Source organism: Pezoporus wallicus, unplaced genomic scaffold (genome assembly GCF_028554395.1).
Source record: "Pezoporus wallicus isolate ANWC-B61680 ecotype Strahan unplaced genomic scaffold, APGP_CSIRO_Pwel_v1 contig_2871, whole genome shotgun sequence".
In the NCBI taxonomy this organism is placed as follows: domain Eukaryota; kingdom Metazoa; phylum Chordata; class Aves; order Psittaciformes; family Psittacidae; genus Pezoporus; species Pezoporus wallicus.
In genome coordinates this window covers 62621-87494 of record NW_026640775.1, presented here as the reverse complement: position 1 = coordinate 87494, position 24874 = coordinate 62621, and the positions used below count along the sequence as shown (strand labels likewise).

Below are 24874 nucleotides of genomic sequence, written 5' to 3'. Positions count from 1 at the left end.
CAAGGAGGTCAGGCAAGGAAGGAATGACAGATGCTGGCGTCACTTTATCATTTTCTACTTTATTACTTCAAATTAACAACCACGATAAAGCTCAAAAAAGTCCAATATTTACACAGGAAAAAAGTACAAAATCCCCCCCCAAAGTTCTTCAGGTTTTTTTTTGTTTGTTTTTTTAAATTACAAAGTAATAAAAAGTTTTGCTCTTTAATTAAAAAAAAAAAGAGACAGTAAGAGGGGTAAATAAATTAGGAAAAAAAATAGGGAGGAAAAATAAAGTGTTAAATAGAAAGGATAAAAACAAACAAAACAAAGACTAACCCCTCCCTCCCCACCCTGCCAACAACCCATCGGCTCCACACTACAGTGACTGTGTGTCTGCTACAGGCCATAGGTCGCAGTGGTGATCATTGTGTTTCAAAGCCCCAAGTGCCACAAAGCAGCTTGAGTATTCCTAAATTATATTTAAAAAACAACTAAAGTAGGGGGGGAAGAGGGAAAGGGAGACAGGTGGGAGAGGGCAGCTAGGGATTGTGCATGTACGATGGATCTTACTCGGGGTCGCATGAGGGAAGGAGAGAGCAAGAGCCATCGCTCTGAAAGAACACCCAACTCCAGTTTCTGTGCGCCCCTCTCTTCTCCTCGAGTCCCGCGCTCTCTCCGCAGGAATTAAACCAGGTTTTAATTAAAAATAAAAAATAAAATAGAAAAACCACACACAGCCAGACAAGGAAAAAAAAAAAAAAATGAGACCCCACTGCAGGGATGGGAAGTGTGTTTGTCCCTGTATCTCAGCTCCAGCCTTCCCATCCTCCACGGGACCAGATGCCTCTCCATCAAGATTCCTCGGCGCGTGAGGACTGCTCAGATCAGGGAAGTCCGGCACTTCTCCCAACAGACGAAGAAACAAAGACGCAGAGAAGCCACCCAAGGTAAGAAAGCCCGAGTCAATGATTAGGCTGTTGCCACAATTCCCCTCACAGCTTAAAATTCATTTAATGCTTGAGAAAATAAATTCTGTTATAATAATAATTAAAAAAAATAATAAAATCAGACTTCTACCATCAAGTGTGGCTGGAATCTGATTCCCTCCTGGCCCACAAAGCTCCTGGAAAAAAAAAAAAACAAAACAGAACAACAAAACAAAAAAATCCCACACCCCACCAGCCCCTGCCCTCAGAAAAACAGGAGAGCAAAGTTAAAATTTATATGGCTAGAAACCATATGATTTTAAAATAATGATAATAAAAAATTATGAGAAGATATCCCAGGAAGAAGGACAAAACAAATAATAAAAGAGAGAAACCAAACCCAGGAGCAGAGGGTCAGGAGAAGGGACTGGGGATAGGGCCCTGCAGGGCTGGGGTGGGGGGAAGCGGAGGTATTCCCACATGGCTCCCACGTCGTCAGCTCCTCGAGGCGCTGGTGCTGGGGGGATAGAGGCAGCCCCCTCAGAAGCGGTTGACACCAGCGCAGGGGGCACAGCTCGACTCCTCCTCGTTGGCAAAAAAGAAATTCTGTCAGGTGGTTTGGGGTTCATTTTTTTGTTTGTTTTTTTTTGTCTTTTAAATTTTTTTGTTTTTGGGGTTTTTTGTTTTTTAAAAGAAAAATACAGTGAAGACACTAGAAAGGGAATAAAATTTAAAAAAAAAAAAAAAAAGAGAAAAAGGGAAGAGATATTAGATGAAAAGGCTCTTCTCAGCACTTCCAGTGCCAGCTGGAGTATAACTAATCAAATCAGCCCTTTCTTCTACACTCCTGCCACCCCTCAGAGTTACCTTGTCCAGCTACTGCCGTTTCCTCTACAAGAGGCACTTGCCAGCTGTGCAAAGCCTCACACACTTGATTACATGCTCAGCACCCTCCTCCCCAGCATTATCACACTGCTTAAAAAAGCCTTCATTAGGAACTAATGAAATCACTTCCTGGCCCAGCACCTTCTTCACCCTCCTTCACCCTCCCTGGAGAAATAGAAATGATCTTTACATCCAAAGATAATCCAGCCCCTCAAGGTTTTTGGCAGCCAACCTTACTCTTCCCTCTGAAGCCAAGAGAGATCTCAAACTAAGGCAGAGGAAAAGGAAATGTACCAACCCTCCCACACCAACATTACAGCCTTAATCTAATCCTTTATGCCATCAATTCCATCCTTGGTCCCCAGGCACAAGGACAGGCTCACCTAAGCAAACACTGGTCCAGTGGCAATTGCTTTTCACTTCCCAAGGTGATCAAATGGCACACTTGTCTACAAGAGAAAAGGAAAAGCAAGTGAAGGGATGAAGAGAAAAAGGCACCAAATACACCATAACAGAGGCTGCACACTTCCTTCAGGAGATCTTCCCTCCCAAGAGTTTATGATTCCAGTTCTCCAAATCACTGCATGCTGGAAGACAACCAGATGAAGGTTTACTCCAAGCCATGCAGACCTAAGATGACAGTAATGAGCATGGCCTCCAGAAAATACGTAACTGAAGAGTGAAGGCATAATTTGGTACCATCCCCCTTTGCTAGAAGCTTCAGGCTCGTGTCAGGTCCATCAGATCAGGTAAAATCCACCGTGGGGCCCACAGTCTTTGTGGGACATGCAGGCCAAGGCCATGAACCTCGCAGCAGGGACTCACCTGTGACGCTGAAATCCGTGACACTTCTTGCCGCCCTGTGAGGTCAGATGAAGAGACATTGGCAGGAGCTCCTCGGTGTAACCTCATGCTGACCTTCCGCTCCCTGTCCACTCTTGAGATCGCTCTGGGGGATGTGTTTCCTGTTGGGGCAAAGAGATGCGAGACAAGGTTACTGGTCAATAGTTTTGGTTTCCAACCAACAACCTCCCCCCAGCTCTCCCACCCCACTCACCGGACTGCTGGATTCGGGAGGTGGGGGTGGAGGCCATGGGCTCAGTGACATTGCGCAGACGGTTGGCAGTGGCTCCAGCAGGCGGGCCAGGAGGCAGTGCTCGTGTGGCTGACCCCCGGAGCTGCCCCATCCTCTCTTCGCGCTCGTGTTCTCGCCGCTCCCGATCCATGTCCTCAGGGTTCCGGGCTGCTCCCTGAGGAGAGGGGAAACCATCACACAGGGCTATCAGGTGGGAGAGACAGCAGCAGCCCCAGACAGAACACACATGGTGCTCCATCACACCAAGCAAGCAGAGCTCCAACCCCAAAGCGCATCTTCCAGTCCACCAAGAGAGGGACTCATTCTCTTCCATGAAGAAACAGGGAAGACAGCATATAGTACTTCAGCTGTTATTGCAATCCACCTGTGTCCCACCTCCAACTACAGTTCTCTACTGAAAAATCATCTCTACCTACCTACAGCTATAGATCTACTGACATACGTGCTCCATCAGACACACTAACACAACAGCAGCAGTATCCCTTTAGCTGGCACCAAACAGCTCTGTCTCTTCTTACTCTACCCGGTCCCCTTTCTCAAGGTGCTCACCAGGGGTAAAGTATAAATGGCAGGTAGTTTCCAACCTTCCTCCCTCATCTTCATGACACAGAAACCAACCCCGTCCCTCCAGCCCTTTCACCACACACACTTACAAATTTAAGCATGTTCCAGTCAAAGACATAGTCATAGGAGAAGCCTTGGCGGTGGAAGAGGTTGCGGAAGAGCTGCCGCAGGTAGGAGTAGTCAGGTTTATCATCAAACCTCAGTGAACGGCAGAAGTTGAGGTATGTTGAGAACTCAGCTGGAGGGAGCAGAGAACAGTTGGTTGTTGAATGCCATCCAGCCCCCCTTGTACAACTGTAGAGCTGCTGCAGCCTTTCAGCAGTGATGTGCTGGCCCAGGATGGCATAAACACAGAGCCTGCTTACTGCAGTGCTTTGGCCACTGAGAAGACCCCATGCCTATTTTTACTAGAGGAAATGCTCACACTTCTCTTTTTCTGGCTGCTTCTGCAAGCGAGAGGTAGCAAGTCTCGCTCTCTGCTGAAGGAGAATAAGAATGCAAGCCTGAAGAATAGTTGGAGGTGTGCTTGGAAAGCTCCTAGTTCAGTAGCCTGTCTGAAGCAGTGGCCAGCAGCAGATAGCTAGGATGGGCAAGCACATCTGACACTTCCATTGACATTAGCCCAATTTCTACCTACTTTCAGATCAGGGAACTTCCTCATCTGGATGTAGTTTCTAATTAATGATTTAGTAACCCTCAGTGGATCCCTCTTCCAGATGGTTGTCCAGTCTCTCCCTGAATTCCTGTAAGGTTTAAGTATCCACAGTATGTTCTAGGAAAGAGTTCCCCAGGTCTATTACTGACTGTATGAAGAACCACACCATTCTGTTTTGAAGCCAGCAGGGTCTCCATTTCTCGTCCAATACAAAAACTCAGTCACCCCAAACAATCGGCTCTCATCCAAACTTCTGGAGGCATAGCAAGAGTGCAGACTTTATCATCTCTCTATAAGCAACTCTTCTCCAGGTTCCAGCTAACTCACTGCTTGTACAAAAATCACCTCACCTCTGATCACCCTTTTGGCCCTTTCCCGGACCTTAGAATTATAGAATCAACCAGGTTGGAAAAGACCTTTAAGACCATCAAGTCCAACCTTTACCCCAGGACTGCCAAGGCCACCACTAAACCGTATCACTGAAGGCCTTATCTATAGTTTCTGAACACTTCCAGGGACAGTGATTCCACCATTGCCCTCGGCAGCCTGTTCCAATGCCTGACCACCCTTTTGGTGAAGAAATTTTTCCCAACATCCAGTCTAAACCTGCCCTCGTGCAGCTTGAGGCTGTTATCTCTTGTCATATCACTTGTTATTTGGGAGAAGAGACCAGCCACCTCCTCGCTCCATCCTCCTTTCAGGTAGCTGCAGAGAGTGATAAGGGTCCCCTTAAGCCTTCTCTTCTCCAGACTAAACACCCCAGTTCTCTCAGCCATTCCTCATCACACTTGCGCTCCAGACCCTTCACCAGCTCCACTGCCCTTCTCTGGACCCACTCCAGAACCTCAATGCCCCTCTTGTAGCGAGGTGCCCAGAACTGAACACAGGATTTGAGGGGCAGCCTCACCAATGCAGAGTACAGGGGGATAACCACTGCCCTGGCTCTGCTGGCTACGCTATTTCTAGTACAAGCATTTTCTGCCAGGCAGCTTTCCAGCCAGTCTTCCCCAAGCGTGTTCTATTGCACCCTTTCAGAAATAGTGGGATGGACCAGAGCTGCACAGTGCACTCAAGGTGCAAACGGACCATGGGTTTATAAACACTGTTTAGGTCTCTTCTCTTCCCAAGTAATTCCTAGCACCCAGCAGCCACAAAGTATAGTCACTGCTTTCACAGCACCACCTATTTTAACTTCAACAGCTCACTGGTGAGCAGCACTCGTCAGCTCAGAGCTTACTATTCTGCATATGACATAAGGACCTAGCCTTCTCTCGCCTCTCAAGATATCACTCCACTTTTAACTACAAAGAGCTTCATTTACCACTTTATTGCCTGATTATTTCTGGGGTTCATCAGTTGGCCCTCATTCTCATTACCCAGTAAAAACTGAGGACCATTAGCACACCTTCTCACCTAACTGTCCACCCCGCTTCCAAGCCTTTCATAAGGTCCTAAAGATCCCTCTCATTACTCTCTGCACTTAATATCACAAGGCTTGACTCTCCACAAAAATATGTTTCCCGCTTCTGAAACAGAATTGTATCACTACTGATCTCTTCTTCTCATCACTGGTGTAAGCAGCACATCCTGGTCCTGGGGTACTAGGCTCTACTAGGTACAAGAGTCTACGGGGTTTCCAGCAGGAGAGCAAGCCATACATCAGACAAGACAACCATCAAGATCAGAGCACTTACAAGGGTACCCTTTGCAGAGCACCTCGATGGGCGTTGACATCTTTTTCTCACTGATCCTCTCGTACTTTTGGCGCTTGGTGGCAGCCTTGAGGCCCTGCCAGGGCAGGGAGCCCAGGTTGAAATACATGAGCACATAGCCCAGGCTCTCCAGGTCATCGCGGCGACTTTGCTCTGCGAGAAGAAGTTACAAAGGTGCAAGGAGTGAGCAGCAACCAAAACTGCTTTGGCAATCACACAGCTTTGGAGGCGAACACAGAACAAAAGAAACAACCTCCTTCTTTTCTCTGGTAGGTTCCTATGGATAGACAAATTTGTAGGAGACGTTCCAGTACAAATTCCTGTGAGGATGTTCATCCTGCAAGAGTTAAAGAGCTCCTCTCCCCAAGGAGCCCAACCCACTTCATAAATAAATAATTACTCTGACTACCTCCTTAGACAAGCCTTAATTCACGCAAGAATTCAACAGCTTAAGAAGTACTGCAGCGACACTGCCTACTTTGCTCTTCCCGGTCCCAGAGGAAGGGCACCTACACTTCTCCACCCAGAATGATACTACACCACTTCACCCTGGGGATTAGTCACAACTGAAGTAGTCACAGGAAGCCAAAGCTAATAGAGGTAAGCCCAACAAACCCTGTCAAACACATCTTCTAATTAACCTGCTGATACTCTTTACACTGGGAAGAAATAGGGAATTAATGACCCCTTCTTGTGGTAAGTAACTGCTGATAGTTTAGAGAAGCCTAACATGCAATGCTGTGCAATGATCTTTCCAGAGAGGTGGCACTTTTCAAGCTGTGGAGGAAACAGGTATGAATACAGAGGTATATTTTCAAAGGTTCCCCTCCAAATGAGGAATGACTGTCTAACTGGCTTCACTGCCAACTCTACTTGGAGCAAGGGTTGCCCTTAATACACCATTTTATGGGCCCATTTTTAGACACTTATTCAGGAAACAATTGTTTTGTTTCATAAACAAAAACATTCCACATTGAACTTAATTCTCTGGAATAACCAAGCCATTTTAAGTTTCAAGTTAGCTCAAGATGGAGTTGATGCAGAACCTCAGCAACTGGAAATGCTGACTGGTTAAGTTGTGAAACTCCTCCCAGCAACACCAACATGCTTACAAATTCATCTATAAAAAGAAGCAAGAAGCTCTTTACCCTTCTTCCCCTCTCTCCTCACACACACACCCCCCCCAAAAGAAAACCCACTTTTTACATCTTGAAGAGAACAACTTACATAGGTAACAGAGGTGAAATACGGCTTGAGGGAGAGTACAGGAGCAGAGGAAAGACTAGAGAGATTCATCTATTATATTAATTTACTACTGCAGCCTATTTTGCTGGATTTAGTGCCATGTCCTGGAAGATGCTGCAGATTATGTATTAGTCTGTGGGTTAACTGTCAGTATTAGTTACATGCCACCACCTGCCCCATTCTAAGGCCAGTGGATTATTCCAGCTACTCCTTACTCTGCTAGCTGAGCTGAACCCTAATGAAGGAGTAGCTGTAGCATGTTGCAGATCTAGATGTCCAGGTGTACCAACACAAGTTGTGGCTCACCATGGGCCTTTCTTCCTCCTGCATCTCTCAATCTCCCTAGTGTGGGCTCACCACTGTTACTGAGAGGAGAGGGACTTTGGGTCAAAGCACATGAAATGCCATAAAAATGCCATGTTCCAAGACAGGTGTAGAGGAGAAAGCAGCCTTGCAGATGCCCAAAAAGTGTCTTATTTCTGCATGCACAAACTAACAGCATTTTTTGACCTTACTGCCTCAAGTTACCCACTTTAAAGGGGCTAATACTTCCTAATCTTATCAGGCTGCTGCCAAAGATAACTGGCTGGAAGATGCTTAGATGCTATGGATGGAGCAGGGAAAAAGAAATCCAGGTCTGCATTTGGCCAAAGGCTGGGATATGTGTAGTCTCAGAGGGCTGCAATTACACACCATGTATATCAAATAAATAGAACTAGACAACATTTGATAATAACCTACATCCCGAGACAGAAGGCATGTGGAAATGGAGTCAGAATACACATCCAGGGCCTGAAAGCAGAGGAGATGAAGGTAACCTCAGTCTTGCCATTTGCCATCCCCTGACTTATACATGCTGTAGCTTGAAAGCCTGTAACTATGGGTTCCCTGTCTACAGCATGGTTGTGCCCCTCAGAGAGTAGGGAAAGGCAGGTCAGGAATCAAAGAAACAGACTGAACAAGGAAATCAACTCTTTAGGAATAAAACAGGATCTTGCCTCCAAAATCCTGCTTGAACTCCCCACTGCTTAGGGCAGGCTGGACCACATGCCTCCACTTGTGTGGAGCACAGCAGCTTTGAGCACATCTGCCAAGCCATCCAGAACAGGACATGCTCTGCAAACATACGGCCAGGCACAGTCCTAGTGATTTGGGGAATGCCAGAATGAGAGACTTGAGGTTAGGCAGCCTGAAGTCAGTGGGGGATACTACAAGCTCTTACCAGAGGCAACGAGAGAGGTTACAAAGCCAAACTGGGTAGCTTACTAGTATCTATTACATGCATGCAAACACACCCCATCTGTGCCTTAACACAGCAATATGACAGAAAACAGCTGCAAGCACAACACCTCATTATTAAAATGCTGAATGATAAATGCCTGATTGAATTGCATCCCCAGTGTCCAGTACCTCAGGTATATGTGGTCACTGTAGCCCACTTAAACAATTTCAGTGAGACTAAACCTATGAGGAACCTGAAGCATCAGGCTCATGGGTTACAGTTGTCAAGCTACCTCAAAACATTGTAGCTGTCTTTCACCTGTAACCCACACTACCACATCCTGAATTACATTCCTTTTTTTTTGTTTCATCTTCAGTTACTATTACACATCTCCATTTTTATTTTTTATAGGCTTGGCTTCATATAGGAACATCCTCAAGACACTAGGTAACATTAGACAGCAAAAGTGGAGTAATTAAAGTGGAGTAATTGGAGTTCGCAAAAAAAAAAAGTTCACCTTTACACACCAAAGAAATATTATTTAAGATCACTGCTTTCCACTTTTAGAAGCTTGACAATCATTGACTAACTCTCACGGCATCCCTGGGATGCGGTGGGGTCGGGGAAGTTATCTATCTCACTTTACAGTTTGAAAAGAGAAAGCAAAACACCAGTGACATGAATGCCTGCCCAGAGCAAGTCAGTCCAGAAGCATGATGACTGTCCTGACCTGTGACTCCACACCACACTTCTCTCCATTTTAGTTCAGCTTCTTGGCTCTCCTGCAGTACATGAGGAACTGCTACATTTATAAGATGCTTTCTTCCCTCCCTCACAAAACCTCTTCCAATAAAAAGCAGGAGGTTGCTTCCCCCCACAACCCAGCATAACCTCAAACCCAACCCACTCTGCAAGCCATCTCCTGCCAGTTCCCTCCCACTCCCAGGGAGGTTCCCAGCCAGCCCACACCCTCACTCCCTTCCCAAAGCAGGGTCCTCAGAAAGAGCTGAATCAGGGGTGAATAGCAAGACAGCAAGACACCTGAGGAAGGCACGGTTGGGCAAAGACAGAAGACTGAGGACTGGCTGCCATGGACAGAAGGTTCATGACAAAACTTGTTTCTTTGCAGCTGAAAGTGCCTCCTGGTCCCCCAGGGCAGTGCTTCCCTCCACCTCTGATCCTATCCAAAGGGACGCTCTTTCACCCATGCAGGACTCCCTAGAAATTAGCTGTCTTTGCTGGAGCCAGCCCAATGCAAGCCATCTTAACCAAGCAATGTTTTCCTGATTATATACTTAGATCCGATTTTGCAAATGCTGGCTGGAACTACACTTCCCTTTTCTCTCCCCAGGCATGGCAACAGCCTTTAAGAACACAGAAGAATCCAAAATGGGAGACAGAGGGCAAGATGAGCAGAACTTGATGATCTGCGCAGCCTACACTGAAACCATGCAGGACTGCATTTGGGCAGGAACTTCCCACCCCCAGTCTCCTGCTATCCAGACAGAGCCCACCAGGCTTCTTTCAAGACTGTCTCCTGGGCACCCCTGGGCATCTATTTCAGACTTTACAAGCTCCATAGGGTGCAAGGGACTCTCATCCCCAGAGCATGTGAAAATTGACTGGAATGCATGAACCAAAGCCTGTACAGTCTAATGACTCCCCCCACAGCAAGTCTCCAGCTGTGGAAGCCCTCCCCAATCTCGCCTCCTACTTTTCCCCCTGGTCACTGGGAAAAGAATGCGTTTCTTCCAGACATCGGAATGCCCAACCCTTAGCTTGCACATTCAAATAAAGTCATTTATTCATTTGCTATTCCAGTCACATGAATACCCCGGCACCTGGTTCTTTCCTTCTCCCTAAACCACGTTAATGTAGCATTAAGACAGAGAATTTAGTCTCTGAAAAGTCAAAAAATTCAGAGTGATGGTTTCCATGGCAATGCTGCTAACTCACAAACGTGCTTGTCACACACCCTGTGCCAAGGTCTTGAGAAACAGGAACTCCAGCTGCAACCCCAACACCCCCATCCCCTTTCCTCCAGGCAAGCCATGTAACCTTTATGCCATGCAGGGGAACTATCTATCTACAACATGGAGATAATACACCCGAGACCTGTTGCGTAGAGTAGCTCACACCCAGACCTTCCTGAAGCAAAGGCCATGAAGAGAGCAACACCTCTGCTCAGACTGGTGGCATATGCAACTTGCCCTTGGATTAGTGTTCAGGCATTGTTTGCTCAAGCCAAGCACCAGTAGTAAAGGGCTAAGTTGGGGTGGGATGAATAATAAAGTCCTTAAAAAACAAAAAAAAACAACAACCAAGAAACCCAACCCAACCCCACAACCAGACATTGAGCCTCCTGTGATCAGTTCAGACAGAGCAGGCACACACAAAAGAATCGACAGACATAGTAGTGAGACTTATTTTGTGCATGTCTCCTTTGGCAGTTACTACAGCTGTGGAAATTTTGACTGAGAGTTCAATGGAGAGTCAGTTATATATACGCAGGTCAAGCCAGAATACAGAAGACCAACTAGAAAAGCTCTACAAGAACTATTTTTACCACGTGGAAGAGGTCAGGATCACAGCCCACTCTCAATACACAACACTCCTCATTTCGATATAAATAAAGCATTTTCAGTGTACAGTTATACAGTATGAAGCAAGGAAGGGATTGGGAAATTGCTTTATTTTCTGCAGGGCAAGTCTTGACTCCAGATTTCTGAGAAACCATCTGCACAAGGGGAGTTTTCCCTAGGAAGAATGAGGACATGGAATCTTGTGGAAGCTGATAGTTTAAAAGGTTTGAGTTCCTTGCTCTGTTTTTCAAATTCCCAGCTTATTCACCTCGGAAGGTCTCCCAGAGATGCAAAATGAGCTGCAAGCACAGTAGCTACTTTCCTGGGTCCACAGGCAGGGCAGCTTCCATGTTTCTGCTCTTTGGATTTGCCTATCAGTAGCAGAACCAAGTCAGCCTGCTCAGAACAGGCCCTACAGTTAACTATGAAAGTCTCACACTGTGGATAAAGTTTAGCAGAAGGAAGACATCACACACCAGAGAGAAGTTTCTGGCCAGGGAACAGAAGAGAAAACTGCATCAGGTTCTCACCTCTGTTCCTTGCAGCTACCAAGTATTATGCATCAAGGGCTCATTCACAAGACAACATTTAGATGACTTCAGGAAATTTAAGGGCAGCGGGTACTAACCTGCACCTGAGACACTGGCCACTGCCAATATAAGACCTGTTTCAACTCTCAGCACTTTTCTCAGCCTAGTTTTATCTCCACAATACTAATCATAGACACTAAAAGCAGAGCCCTACCTCCCTAAAGCTGCCTCACTCATTTTTGTGGCGAACAGGTCAGTGTGGTTTACAGACACATCCGTATTTTGAAGACCTGTGACAACTATTCCTCAATCACAAAACCTGCATGTCCAGGTGGCAGGAAGCCCTTCCTTATTTCAGCTTCTTGTACATTTCCAGCACATGGCTACTACCCCCATACTCGGTGGTGGGTAGCAGGATATTACAGTGGGCCTGCATTCTTCCAGCTGACAGCTACAGAACAATCACTGATGAAGGCACTTTGGAGTCAACAAGAAAGGTTTCAATTTCAAATATCCCTAAAGGCTTCATGCCTGTGAATGTCTCCTTTACATAACTAATCAGCCTGCAAGACTTGTGCAAGGCAGTTAGGAGCAATAGACCTGGGGAGGCCAGAGCCTTGATTCTAAATAAAGCCCCACTGTACTAAGCTGTGTACAGACACATACCAGGAGACAATTTCTGTCTTCAGGAGCTCAGAGTGCCACAAAAGGCAGGAGAGGTAACACAGGCCTGACAGCCAAGTTATTTGGCCACCATCTCAAATCAGGTCAGCAGCAGAGCCAGGCATAGAACTCAACCCCCTCCTTCTGGGGACACACTGCCTCCCATGGAAAGCCCCAAGTGGGGCAACAGCAGGCTCACCAATTCCCAGGTGGGTGTTGATAGAGGCATAACGGGCTGTGCCAGTCAGATTCTTGTTTTCCCGGTAAGGGATGTGCTGGTGGGTCCGGGCATCTCGGTACTTCTTGGCCAAACCAAAATCAATGATGTATACTAGGTTGCCTTTTTTGCCGAGGCCCATAAGGAAGTTGTCTGGTTTTACATCCCGATGGATGAAGTTCTTGGAATGAATGTACTCAATACGGCTGATCTGGAGGGGAGAATAAAGAAATGAGTAAATAATGAGACAAGCAAGAAGGAAACTTATATCATAACCATGTCGTTAAAAGCAGCACCCTGTCCGGGTCCAGGACACTGGCCTGTCAGAGCACGGAAAGGGATACTTTGCAGAGAATATCAGAGATGATAGCCAAGGAAAAGACACCCTCTGGGGCAGAAAGATCTGGAGACAGAGACAGAATTCAACCCCCTACACCAGTCCTCAATCTGAGGAGGTCACCATTACCACCACAAGGAAGGACAGGAAGCAGGTCTGTATGGACTGAAACTCTGAGCTTCAGCATTGACACCAGTCAACTTTCAAACAACAGGAAAGGAAGAGGGTCCAAACAACTACAGGTCTTAAACCCAGGCCATAGGCAGTTGAGTTGAGGTAGGTAGCAGTGCCAATCATTCATCACTCAGGGAAAAGCATCTATGCATTCAAAGCTAACACAGGGTAAGCAGCAGGGGATGGAAGGAAGGATGGAGATCAGGAAAAGCCAGCAGTGTCTAGGTTCCATGCCCCCAGCTTCATCAAGAAATAAAAACCTGGCAGCTGGTTACTGCTAAATGGAAAAAGCCTGGGATACAACAGTTCTTGAGCAGAGGGGATGGGAGGAGAAAAAAAACAAAAAGGCATGGAAAAGGAGAGTAGGCACAAATGCTTCAGAGGAAACTCACCATCTGGTCTGCCAGGAGCAGAACTGTCTTGAGACTAAATTTGCGGGAACAGAAGTTGAAGAGATCTTCCAGGCTGGGCCCCAAGAGCTCCATCACCATCACATTATAGTCCCCCTCTGCTCCACACCACTTAATGGAGGGGATACCCACTGGGGAAAAGAGAAATATTAAGCCCACAGAACTGCTGCATCCCCGGCTAAGAAGACTGTATCTAACACCAAATCATTTCCTTTCCAAGATCCTCCAGAATAATTTCCTTCTTCAACCACTCCCCCAGCTCCATCCTTTTCTCCCCATCTCACCTCCTCCCTGCATCATCTTGTAGAACTTGCTTTCAATGTGGAGCTGGGGATGCTTGGTTTTGACACATTCCAGTTTGATGGCCACCTCTTCACCAGTTGCAATATTGGCTCCTGCATAGAAATGAGGGTAAAATAAAGATTGTGCAAGCTTCCACTGAAGCTAAACACTTTTAACAAGGCCTGTACAGATGCCAAAAATCTTAAGACTTGCCCTGAAATTTATTCTGTGACAGAAATGAGAATCAGCCTCTTCAGCTTCACACAGTGTTTTCAGCACTGCCATTTGCAAAGGCAAGCCCAGAGGATGGCACATGAATGAGAAACCAACTCTGATCCTGCAGCCAGGCTAGAACAATGTCCTACAACATGTTAACTGCTCCATTGTCTCAAAAAGTGCCAGGCTTTGGGAGGTCAGTCTCTACGTATCAGCAGTACCTGAACTGAGTGGAAGTTTTACCTGTCCACGATCATGTACCTACCGCCTGAACCCAAGCAAGCCCCCAGGCAGGGATATGGAATACCTTTTGCCCAGCTAAATTACTGGTTTCCTCGGGTACATCATGTCAACAGAGCCAATTAGTTCAGGAGAAGACACTACTAACATTCTCAGCTACCTTTTTTTTTCCCCCACAGCCCTGACTTGATCAATACAGACAATTCCTGTCTCCCCAGCTTTTCCCCTCTCCCGAGGGCTTTACTATTACCTTTATCCTTTGCCAACAGACATATCTGCTATACCTTAAGTTAGAAGCATGAAAAGTAAACTGAATCTGATACCAAATCAAGCGACTCAGATGCCTTGAAGGTACTGCTAAATAGTTTGCAATGACACAAAACCACCTGACATGCCATCTTTCTGAAAAGAACTGAGCTGTCAGCCATGAAAGCTAGCACTCTAGTCCCAAAGTGCACTGTCAAAGGAGGAACAGGCTGGTCTTTCTCTTGTACCAGCTGAGAGTATTCCAGATGTTTCACATCATCCTAAAATGGAAAGAATGAAGATCTGTACACAGGTCATGGGAATGACACTCAGGACTTGCTTCTCTCTCCCCTTCCATGCTTGCCCCGCATACACACAGAGAAGCCCTTTCTCATACCTGGAACTAGTGAAAGTTGCACTCAAACACAAATCAGAGAGCATCTCTGATACTGAGGAGCTTATGAACACTGTCATGAAATAAACTACTCCAGAACATACACGCTAAATATGAGCTGGAGTTATAGGTGATGTTTTGCAGATAACCCATAGCTAGTTTAGTAGGTCGTGTTAATTCGTACTCCTGATCCCTGTGATAAGGCTTTCGGAGTACACGGGGACACCTGCAGATAGATCTCTCCACCCATCGCCTCGAGCCAGGGACCAAAGAGAAAAAGGGAATGTTCACACAACTGGATCCATTTTCCCCTCTGGATCCTAAGGAGATCCATCGCCTGTTGAACTATTCTGGCTTGTAAACAAAGTTAGCCAAGAGCTGCCTACTAGCAAAAAAGACGTCATCTAGATATTACAGCGCCGGGTCGAGACAGACAAGCTGTTAGGAATTTGTAAGAGAGGAACAAAAACCATCAGGGCCTAGAGGGATTGATTTACTAAGAAAGATTAAAAGAGCTAAATATGTAACATAGACAAGACATACAACTAAGAAGGGTGGGGAGGAAGAATGGGACATGACAACAGTCTGCAAGTATTTGAAGGCTGTAAACACTAAGGAGGGAGAGGAATTATTTAGAGTGCTCTGAGGGAGGGAAGGAGAAGCAATTGGATGAATTTAATAAAGGTTTTTACTCAAGATCCAGGAACGGGGAAAGGGAAAAGGCCATCCTGAGAGCTAGAGCCACTTTTCCAATGGTAACTTTGTGAAAGATCTGGCATTTTCCACTTAGAAACTGCTGGCCAGCAAAACAAGTCTGTACATTCCCTTCACTCCATCACAGGACCCTTCTTGCAAGCATCAGGAGTGCAAGGAGGAAAAGAGCACGACAAGGGTCTCTGATCACAGTAAGAATGTTACCCTGCACTAGTATCTACCTTTAAAATTAGTGCTCAGTCACTAGACCTCATTCAACATGGCAACAGCCGGGACATCCAAAAAATAATAGCACTTCCTTCACATCTCTTTCCCCTGCCTTTGTGAAGACTTTCCTCCAAATCCCCTGCAGCAGCTCCCTTGTCTGCCCCCTGAAGGGATTTTTCCCTCTCCTAATCCATCTGCTGACACACAAGCAATGATGAGTCTTGCTGATTTTCAAGAGCAGTAGCATTAGCATTTCGAATGAACCCTACTCCCCCCAGAAGTTGAACAGTAGAAAGATGAATGGGTTCTCGTCTCCACATTACCCTGTGTGTTTAGGAAGATGATGATACATTCATCTACTAGGCTGTCTGCAGGTGGGGAGTGTTATCTGTGAGCATGTAAAGCAGGAAAAGGGACAGGAGGGGTAAGCATCACCTTAAGATTCTGCAAAATGTGAATATGCTATTCAAATGACCAACATGGCCTTCAGCCCCACACTCCCCATTGCCCAAACACAGGTGTTAGTCTCCTAGGAAAAAAAAAACAACAACCCCATGACCTCGAATGGTGAAAGCAGGACCAATGAGGAGCTATTCTTTGCTCAGGGGGTCACCAACCGAATGCTCACCCCGCTTCCCAAACCCCACTATGGCTTCAGGTTGCTCCCTCCATCATTTCTTGGCTGGAGATCTACCCAGACTGAGGCTACCACATGTGAGGAGGGAATTCAAGGGAAGGAGTCTCTCAGATCCTTTGTTCCATGCTTTAACCACCATCTTTTTTAAAGATACAAGTACAAAAGCAACAGTTCTCTGTTCCCTTTCCAGGGTGGCAAGCATCACGTTTCAGACAAATGCAGCAGAGCCTGCCTAGCTTCAGCCACTCGAGAGACGCATGTAGGATTGGGGATAATTCCTTACATCCACCCCCAGTCTCGCTCCGCTGTGGGGGCTGCACAAATTCAACTCATTCATCACAAGCTGTTTGAAACGGAGCCCCAGGGACAGAGGATGTCACTGGCTAAACAGGATCTTTTCAGCGTGGAAGCCTTGCTGCATGCCTGATACAATAAACACCGCCCTCCCTGCACATCCGGCGAGCCAAAAGGCACAAGCCCCCCCCCCCCCCCCCCCCGCTCTCCCCATTGCTTGCTCTCATCCCTACGGCTCCGAGAAGGAAGAATGGAGGGCTGGGAACAGATGGAAGAAGTCAGATAGGGCGAGAGAGAGTTAACAGGCCAGGAAACAAAGGGAAGGCACTCCCCTCCCAGCAAGGGAGGAGCCTGCCACCAGGAACTGTCCCCAGTCAGCGCAGGTCCCAGCATGCTTTGTCTGCCCAGCTTTTCTCCACCACCAATGTGCATCCTGGCCTGACAATTCTCACCATGTCCAGCAACCCTGCCCTGCCTCATGGCCAATACCTCCAACAAAGCACCCTTCTGATGGCACAAAGGTCTCAGCAATTCCTCTCCAAATCGGGTTTTGCTCTTCTGAATTGAGCATTTTTAGAGACAAATGGGCTAGCCAAGGCCCAGTCTCATTATCCACCTTCCCACACCAACATGGGGAGGATACCCCCCCACCACATCCATCCCCACAAGGTAGGGCATGGAAGTAAAGCACTGTGCTTTAAACCCAAGCTGACAATTAGCAGGAGCCCATCCTTTGTGTCTGCCCATGTACAATTTCACATTTTCTTCTGACAGGAAAACCCCAAAACAAATCCCAAAGAGCATAGCGAACAGTACCCACTAGTCACAGAGGTGAAGGTACTAACATCCTGAAAGAAAGAAATGGGGATTAACTGCACAGCCCATGCTCATCTACAGGGACAAGGCTTGTCTGTCCCTGCTCTATCTCTGCACTAATACTGCGACAACTGTGAGGTGAATCTGGTGTGGGAGAGAAGTCCTCATGAATGAGTCCCTCTGTCTCAGAACAGACCGTGAGAGGATAGCATGAGCACAAGCGTCCTCCAGACACACCATCAGAGACTCCATGCCCGATCCCTCCAGGCTGGGGAGTCACCCAGGCTCCAACAAGTCTCGCTATCACTGCTTCAAAACACACTGGCTTGCACCTCAATGAACATCACAAGGGCTTTGATACTGCATTCAAGTAACTTGGTTGAACTTGGCAGATGGAGGCATCCCACTGTGCTCACCAAGCTAGGAAAGCACTGGGGCTTCCTCTGCCTCTCATGCTGTTTGGTTACAGGCAAGGCAGGCACAACCCCTTCCACTTCATTTCCATGCCCCCCCTCTGCAGAGGTGGAAGATCTGTTACATGATAGAGAGGAATACAGTCTCAGGCCTCATCATTTAATACCTCCCTTTTTTCTCCACGTGTACCCCAGAGGTTTTGGCAAGATCCACTGTCCTAGCATAGGACAGTACAGGGCCTGGGAGACTCCCAGACCCCTAAAGGGTCTGGAAGGATTCAAGCATTAGCATAGGTGGAAAGTGCTGTGCCTGGGCTATCATTCCTCAATCCCTAGCACCTGGGGATTAAAAGCACTGTAACCCAAGTCACTAACTGGCTGGAGGGCCACAGAGGAGTGGCATACAGGAGTAGGCTGCAGCAAAGGCAGCATGCAGTGGAATTGGGATCTCAGATCCATTATTTATCATCTTTGTTCACACTCTGGATAAAGGTGGCAACAAAGCCTATTACTGATGATTCCCACAGGATACTTAATCAAGAGAGGCTGCCAAAACCAATCAAGAGAGAATAATAAAACAAGAAGGAACTGGAGATAAAAGCCAGAGGTAGAAAACAGAAGGTGATTTACAAACACAGGGAAAAGTAATATAAACTAGAGGTATTCAGTGAAAGGAACTTGGGGAAGGTTGGGAAAATGTTACAGATCCTGGAAGAGATGTCCTACAATACAGCTGACAGTGCACTAAGGCCAGTTCTGCAACCTGATAGTGTTGGTGATGGGGGAAGCCAAGGAGACCCAAAGCCTATACAGAAGCATCACATTACAGATCACCCAAGGGTAGCCCTTCAATGCCAGGCACTGGGAATGCCACACCTTGAATGCTGTGTAGGCTCCAAGCTGCTCACCAGATGGACAAACAGGGAAAAACTGAAGGACCAGCAAGAGTGAGGAGCAGTGAATGTACTGGGAAGCAAAATACAACTTAACTGAGAAATGAATCATCAAGGAGCACACAACGACCACCTGCAAGTACTCAAAAGGGTGCAAACACCAAGAAGGGAGAGGGCCATCACTCTGCTGGCCTGCAGGACTACAGCTAAACAGGTAGTGGTGAGAACCAGATGACAGATAGAGCCACACCAGCTCTCATGAAGTGATTGATCAGGCTACTGGGTAGTCTCTCCAGTCTGGCCCCACATGGTCTGAGCCAATAAAAACACCAGTAGGCAAAGCATCAGGGCACAAATCTACACATCAGCATGCTGGCTTGGGAGAACTTCTCCCCAAGTGACCTGCTGTTGTAACAGGAAACCCAGCGCCTCATGGGCTCTGTCCATTGAGCTCCCAGCTCAGGTCATTCCAGACATTAACTAATCCCATTACAGACACAACTGATCTGGACCTCAGCACTTTAACCAGGCCAGCCTCTCTGACCTGTTTTGTACCTCCTGGTCTCACACCATTTTCTCACAGGTGCTGGACCACCTCTTCCACTACCAATCTTCCCAAAACTTTACACCTTTTACCCTGACAGAACAGCCACCTCCTCCCTTTCCACCACCCGCTCTTTACGGAGTTTATATTCGCACACACCAAAGCTCAAGAAAAGGAAGAGAGGTGGAATTGGGTGTATGACAAATGTGCCCTGAATAGTTCAAATCTAAATCAGTCTGACCAAACACCACAGTGTATCCAATACTTGCAAGGCAAAGCTGAGCTCATCCCACTTTCTTTGCCACCAGAAACCAGCAGCAACTAGCAGGTATTCCTGGAAGCTCTTTTTCTCTGCACCACCTCCAACCTTACATGGTGCCCACAAATACCAACAGGCAAGAAAAACAACCCCGAAACAATGATGTAATTGAGAAAAACAACCTTGCAGGTGGATGGACAGACTCACTCACACTCACCTAGGTAAATGTCCCCAAAGGAGCCGCTGCCGATCTTTCTGCCCAGCCGGTATTTGTTCCCCACTCGAAGCTCCATGGTTCAGTCGTGCTGAGAAAAGAAGCAGAGAAATTGCGGGTCAGAGCAGAAACAGGAAGTGAATCATGCAAGACTAGAGAAAAGACCTCCCCACTTCACCCAGAGGCTGGGTATAGTTTTTAATCTTGAAATACTTCACCTTCTACATAGCCTATCACCTCTCCTGACCTCCTGTATGTCGAGGGACAGCATGAGCTAGAAATGCTACAGGAACATGCTCCTTTCAAGTGTGTTTTCCATGTTCTCATTATGCGAATAAAGGAGGGTTGAATCTCTTCCCCACCATTTTGTTCAGAGGCTTGGGGGAAGAGGAAAGGAAGGGCCCAGGAAATCCCTCCCAAGAAGGTTTCAGCAGGTGATACTACTGTGAAGAGAGATGCTCCTTGTAACCTACAGTACTTGGCACCACGACAGTGGTAACCTCCTGAGACACCAAAAGGAACAGGCATAATAAACCCTATGAGAAGGAGTGCTCTCTGGCCCAGCCCCACATCAGCACCTCAGTGGTGGTGAAGCACAGGACCCAAGGGCTGCAAGACAGACTGCCAGGAGCAAGCAACACCATTGCTTCTAGGTGGGGGCCAGCACATGGGACAGGGAGGAGACATCTCGCTGAACTGCACCCTTGGAGGCATGCACTGACTAAGAATGCCACTTGCTTATCTCCAAACACTTCTGCTGAAGGGATCACTGCCTCCTTTGGTCTACCTGAGCTGCTCCATTTCTGTTGCCTACCCAGGTGTGCCAGCAGTTTGTTTTTAGCAGCTCAGGCCTTTCCTCATCCCTTCACCCAAGGTGATTAGCTAACCCTTTGACCTGCTATTCCCCATCAACATGCCCAGGCTTAGCTTACTCACCTTCCACATAAAACCAACTAGGAGGAAGGACCACAGCCACAGAGTTCTCCCTGCCAACCTCAACTTCTGCTGCTGCACCTCAGCCAAACAGTTCCAGCAGTTTCCCCCATAACAGCCCCCATTCCCTCACGCCTTCCATGGCCACCAACTTGTTCTAGGAACCGCAGCTCTTCCCAAGACAGCAAACACATCTCCTCTTAGAGGGATTTGCTACACTCCTAATTTATGCAATGCCACATTATTAGCGTACAAAATGCAGACACAGAGCCTGTTGGGGACAGGAAAGGTGAGGAATGATTCATGTTTTCACAAGTAGGTGAGAGGAACTTTCCCTTGCTGGAGCTGGTGGGAAGGAAGGAAGGAAAGAAAGAGAAGGGAGGGAGAGAGGAACAGCCTTGTGAGACACAAGCACAAAAAAAATAATCCCAGCTATAGGATTCTGGGCACACTATAAACCCAGAGCTGCTTCTCCTGCCCCAGGAGATGGGATTACAGAAAGAGGAATGGACGGGCTGCAGAGACATACAGGGAAATAATCCTATCAAGGCATTCAGGGGACATTGTGAACCCTGAAAACAGAGCTCCAGTCACCAGAAACTACACACAAAACACTCAAAAGAGGTGGAGTCCCTTCACCTAGTATTTACTTATGCATGTGGGTTTCTGTGTGCCTAAAGTCTACAAAACCCTGTGGCTATTTCTGACTTTCTTACTACAAGGAATGTAGGCAGAGCCTTGGGAACCAAACCAGGAGGCAGGCGTACCTGGGTGAGGGTGCAGCAAACAGACATGATTTTTATCCGCTGCCTGCTGTTCTGTATAACCACATTAACATCCATCTGACTTGCTTACACTCCTACTCCAATAAGTGATCAAAGGTCTGTGTCCCCAGGAACCCATCACACCACTGTCAGGAAGACAGCTCTCCAACCTCCTTCCATCATGGCCTGCGAACTCTGAGCACTTCCACTCCAGTGCAACTCCCAGCCGGGCGAGTACAAGCTGCAGAGACCCAAGAGACCAGGCAGTAAGCCCTGGTGGGGTCTTCTGTGCACCACGGCACAGCAGTTACTGCTCTGCAACACCACAGTCTCAAGCCTAAATCTGGTCCCACCCTTCTGGGACAGGCAGGAGCCAGGTTAGGAAGGGTTACTCGCGCAAGGAGGCAGCAGCCCTTCTAGCTGATTAAGCAACAGGCTCCAAAGGGGAATCTAAAAAATGCTTCGGGGTGAGGTGGTGGAAGCGGGAAGCAGGATAATGGAGTGAAAAACCATGGTCTGGAACAGCTGTCATTTTGCCTTATCTCCTCCCCCCCCAACACACACACACACAAGTGTGCTTAGAAAACCAGGGTGGAGTAGGACAGACAGAGAGCAACAGCCTGGATTTATGGTAAGGGGGCAGGGCACACATCCCACTCCCCCCACAACTGCTCCAGGAGTTCAAACATCGATCACATTTGCTTTTACTTCACACAGATACACCCACCAGCTACAGCTTCCGCCCTTATCATCTGATCTTCAGGTCTACTATTACGAGAAGAAAGAAAAATTTACATCTAAAATTTATATTATTATAGATCAAATTTACAGCACTCTTCCTATATTATCTATACTTGTACAATAAATAGTCATCCCTCTCTCAAGCTCCCCCCTCCCCCCAGCAGGTTTAACCCCCCCTGACCTGCCACCCTTCCTGTGCTCTCCAGCCAAAGCAGCATTCCCGGGGGCTTCAGGGCAATCATTTAGTTAAACCATTTAGTTTTCCATATGGGATTAACACACATACAACCTCAAAGCAAGTGTGTGCTCTGCATGAGCGTTTGCATACATGAATAGCCAACATTACACAGACACCTACAATATACTACACAGCCTCAAAAAAAAACACAAAAAAACCAATCCTACTATCCAGCCACCAGCACTCCTTCCCCACACACACCATTTTGCACCAATCCCCTTTTATATAACATAAAATACCCACGTACAGGCACAAAGGCCATTATATAAACACACGATAAGAGTTGATCTCGCACTGCTGTGCCAGCGCCGATGGCGACCAAAGACACACGGATCATCGGAGGAGGTGGGGGTACAGGGGACACACACACACGACAGGAGGGCCACCTCAGTGCCATCTGAGGGGGTCGGGAGTGAGAAGATGCCCTGGCTAGCAAAAGCCACACAAAACCAAACCCACAGCTCCATAATGGAGGCTGCCGAGCCCAGCACCTCTCCAGCGTTCAGTGCAAGTGTGGGGAGTGGGGGCTGCTTTGCTCATAGACCATAAAGACTTTACATGGCTTTTTGTGTGTGTGTATGTGCGAAGGGAATAAAGGAAGAGGCTGGCAAAGCAATAATTTTAACTGGCCAAAATAAAAACGGGAAGGAAAAGAAGAAAAAATACGTTTTGATTGCAGGGCAAAACACCAAACCCCTCCAGACCCTTTCCCACTTACAAAAAGGAGAGCAGCAAAATAGATGGGGAGGAGAGGGGGGGGGTTACAAACCCCATGTACAGGGCATTTGGACCACTACATCCGAGGGAGAAAGAGCCACAACAGGGAAACAGGAAAAGGGGACAAAAAAATGATCATAATAATAAATATATCCCTTACACCCCCACCCCCTACAGGCAAAACACTACGCGAAGGCAGCCTTACCCGGGCTGTTATTTTTCCGGGTAGGTAACAAAAAGCAGCCACCCCCGGGAACGGCGCTGAACTTCTCGCCGTACCGCCCCCCCCCCCCCCCCCCCCCCCCCCCCCCCCCGCACCTCCGCGGCCACCGACCCCCCAGCACAAAGGGAGCACCGAGCCCCTCTAAACGCACAACTCCACCCCCCGAAACAGGCGTTGAGAGGCACTGGGGAGGGAGACAAGGAGCATCAGTGAGAAGGAGGGTGGGGGGGGTTAAACCACCCATGGGGCGGACCCCCACAGGGACCCCCGCTACCCCCCGCAGAGAACAGCACCGACCCCCCTCTCCACTCACCCCGGCCCCGCCGGCAGGGCCCGGCAGGGGGAGAACAGGAGGAAAGGGGAGAATGGGGGGAACCCCCTCCGGTAGCGGCGAATTTGGGGAGGGGGTTCCCCCCTCCCTACGTCCCCACAAAGGGGCTTTTGTCCCCCGCCGCCACCCCCCCGAGCCCAGCGCATCGCGCCCTGCCCTCCGCTCCCCGCCCCCTCCCCCTCCCTCCGCGCACACAAAGAGCCGGAGGGGCCGCCTTTCCCCCGGGGTTTGCGCCCCAAGATGGAGGCGGGCGCCCCCCATACCCACCCTGACGGGAAGGGGGCCGTGTGGGGCTGCTGCTCCGCCGGCTGTCAGGGGGCCAGGCGGCCGCGGCGGGGAGGATGACGGAGGATTGGGGAGGGCTGGTGGCGGCCGTGCCCGGCGCGTCCCTCCTTCGCTCAGCTCGGCTGGCTCAGCGCGGCGCGGCGCTGCCTGCCGCCTCCCGCCCGCTCGCCGTCCCTCCAGCCGGCGTGTGCTCAGCACAGCCCGGCGCTCACCCAGTTTCCATTGAGCCCCGGAGCCAAACCCACTGATGTCACCCAACGCAGCCCCGACCCTCCTCCTCCTCCACCTCCGCCCGCCATTAAAGGCGCAGCAGCCCGCCGCCGTTCCCGCTGCCCTCCCTCAGCGCCGGCGAGGGGGTGGCTTAACCTATACAAGAGGTGGGTTTGGGGGGACTCTTCTACACAGCGGCCTCCGGGCTCCCCACTGAAGGTTTCTCCTCAGCAGAGCACTGAGGGGGAGAGTGGGGCAACAACCCATACATTGCACCCTACGGCGGTGGGGGCTGTGGGGCAGCCCCAGTATGGTGCCATTGCCACCACAGCAGGGTCATGGGCCTCCGTAGGGATGTTCACACAAGGGCAATGGGTCCCATCGTGATGGTGGCAGATGCCAAGCAAGGAAGACCCATGAGGCATCATAGCTGCTTCAACCTCCCACAGGGCTCCCCACCCTGCATCCCTTGGTAGCAGGGGGACACCTTCAGTGAAGCAGCTGTAAATCATCATGAGCATCATCATGCACACCTGAGCCGTAATGTGGACTGACAGAGGTCCGTGGGGCACACACCAGCAGAGCCAGGGGTACCCTGAACACTCTGGGGTGTTTGAGGGCCAGAAGGCTACCATGCAAGCCCAGGCACAGCTCAGAAAGAGCCAGCTGCGTCAAGGGAGGTATATCAGACCCTCATGGCAGTGTGGGAGCAAAGCCCAGGCTTGGGGAGGTATTCTGGAGCTCTTGGGAGGTCGGAGATGGGGCTGGATGGGCAAAGGAGGATGGAGGTGCTGCTGCGAGCTCTGGGAACGGGAGCATGGGGGGAGGCTGGGGGCAACCCTAGGGTGAGAGGGAAGAGAACA

At 48.6% G+C, this 24874-nt stretch overlaps 1 protein-coding gene across 2 annotated transcripts; it reads right to left on the bottom strand.

The window, feature by feature from the left end:
* Nucleotides 1–39: 39 nt before the first annotated feature.
* Nucleotides 40–24069, bottom strand: CSNK1E (casein kinase 1 epsilon). Of its 2 annotated transcripts, none has more exons than XM_057420462.1 (11): nucleotides 23784–24069; nucleotides 19573–19660; nucleotides 13485–13595; nucleotides 13183–13331; nucleotides 12262–12490; nucleotides 5803–5973; nucleotides 3543–3691; nucleotides 2851–3043; nucleotides 2619–2761; nucleotides 2177–2242; nucleotides 40–1620 (listed from the first exon to the last, which is right to left on the bottom strand). In XM_057420462.1, exons 2-10 carry the CDS (start codon nucleotides 19646–19648, stop codon nucleotides 2210–2212), a joined length of 1254 nt encoding a protein of 417 aa, XP_057276445.1. In that variant the 5' UTR covers nucleotides 19649–19660; nucleotides 23784–24069; the 3' UTR covers nucleotides 40–1620; nucleotides 2177–2209. The 2 variants fall into 2 exon arrangements, with proteins under 2 accessions (XP_057276445.1, XP_057276446.1); XM_057420463.1 differs by having other exon boundaries at nucleotides 2619–2758; nucleotides 23784–24066.
* Between the last annotated feature and the right edge of the window lie 805 nt (nucleotides 24070–24874).

What these genes read in the sequence shown, in the direction of transcription:
- CSNK1E (XM_057420462.1), bottom strand. Translation starts at nt 19,648, where the DNA reads ATGGAGCTTCGAGTGGGGAACAAATACCGGCTGGGCAGAAAGATCGGC. An exon ending in CTTTGGGGACATTTACCTAG is followed by an intron (nt 13,596 to 19,572) that starts GTGAGTGTGAGT and finishes ATTTCTATGCAG; the next exon opens with GAGCCAATATTGCAACTGGT. An exon ending in CAAGATGATGCAGGGAGGAG is followed by an intron (nt 13,332 to 13,484) that starts GTGAGATGGGGA and finishes TCTTTTCCCCAG; the next exon opens with TGGGTATCCCCTCCATTAAG.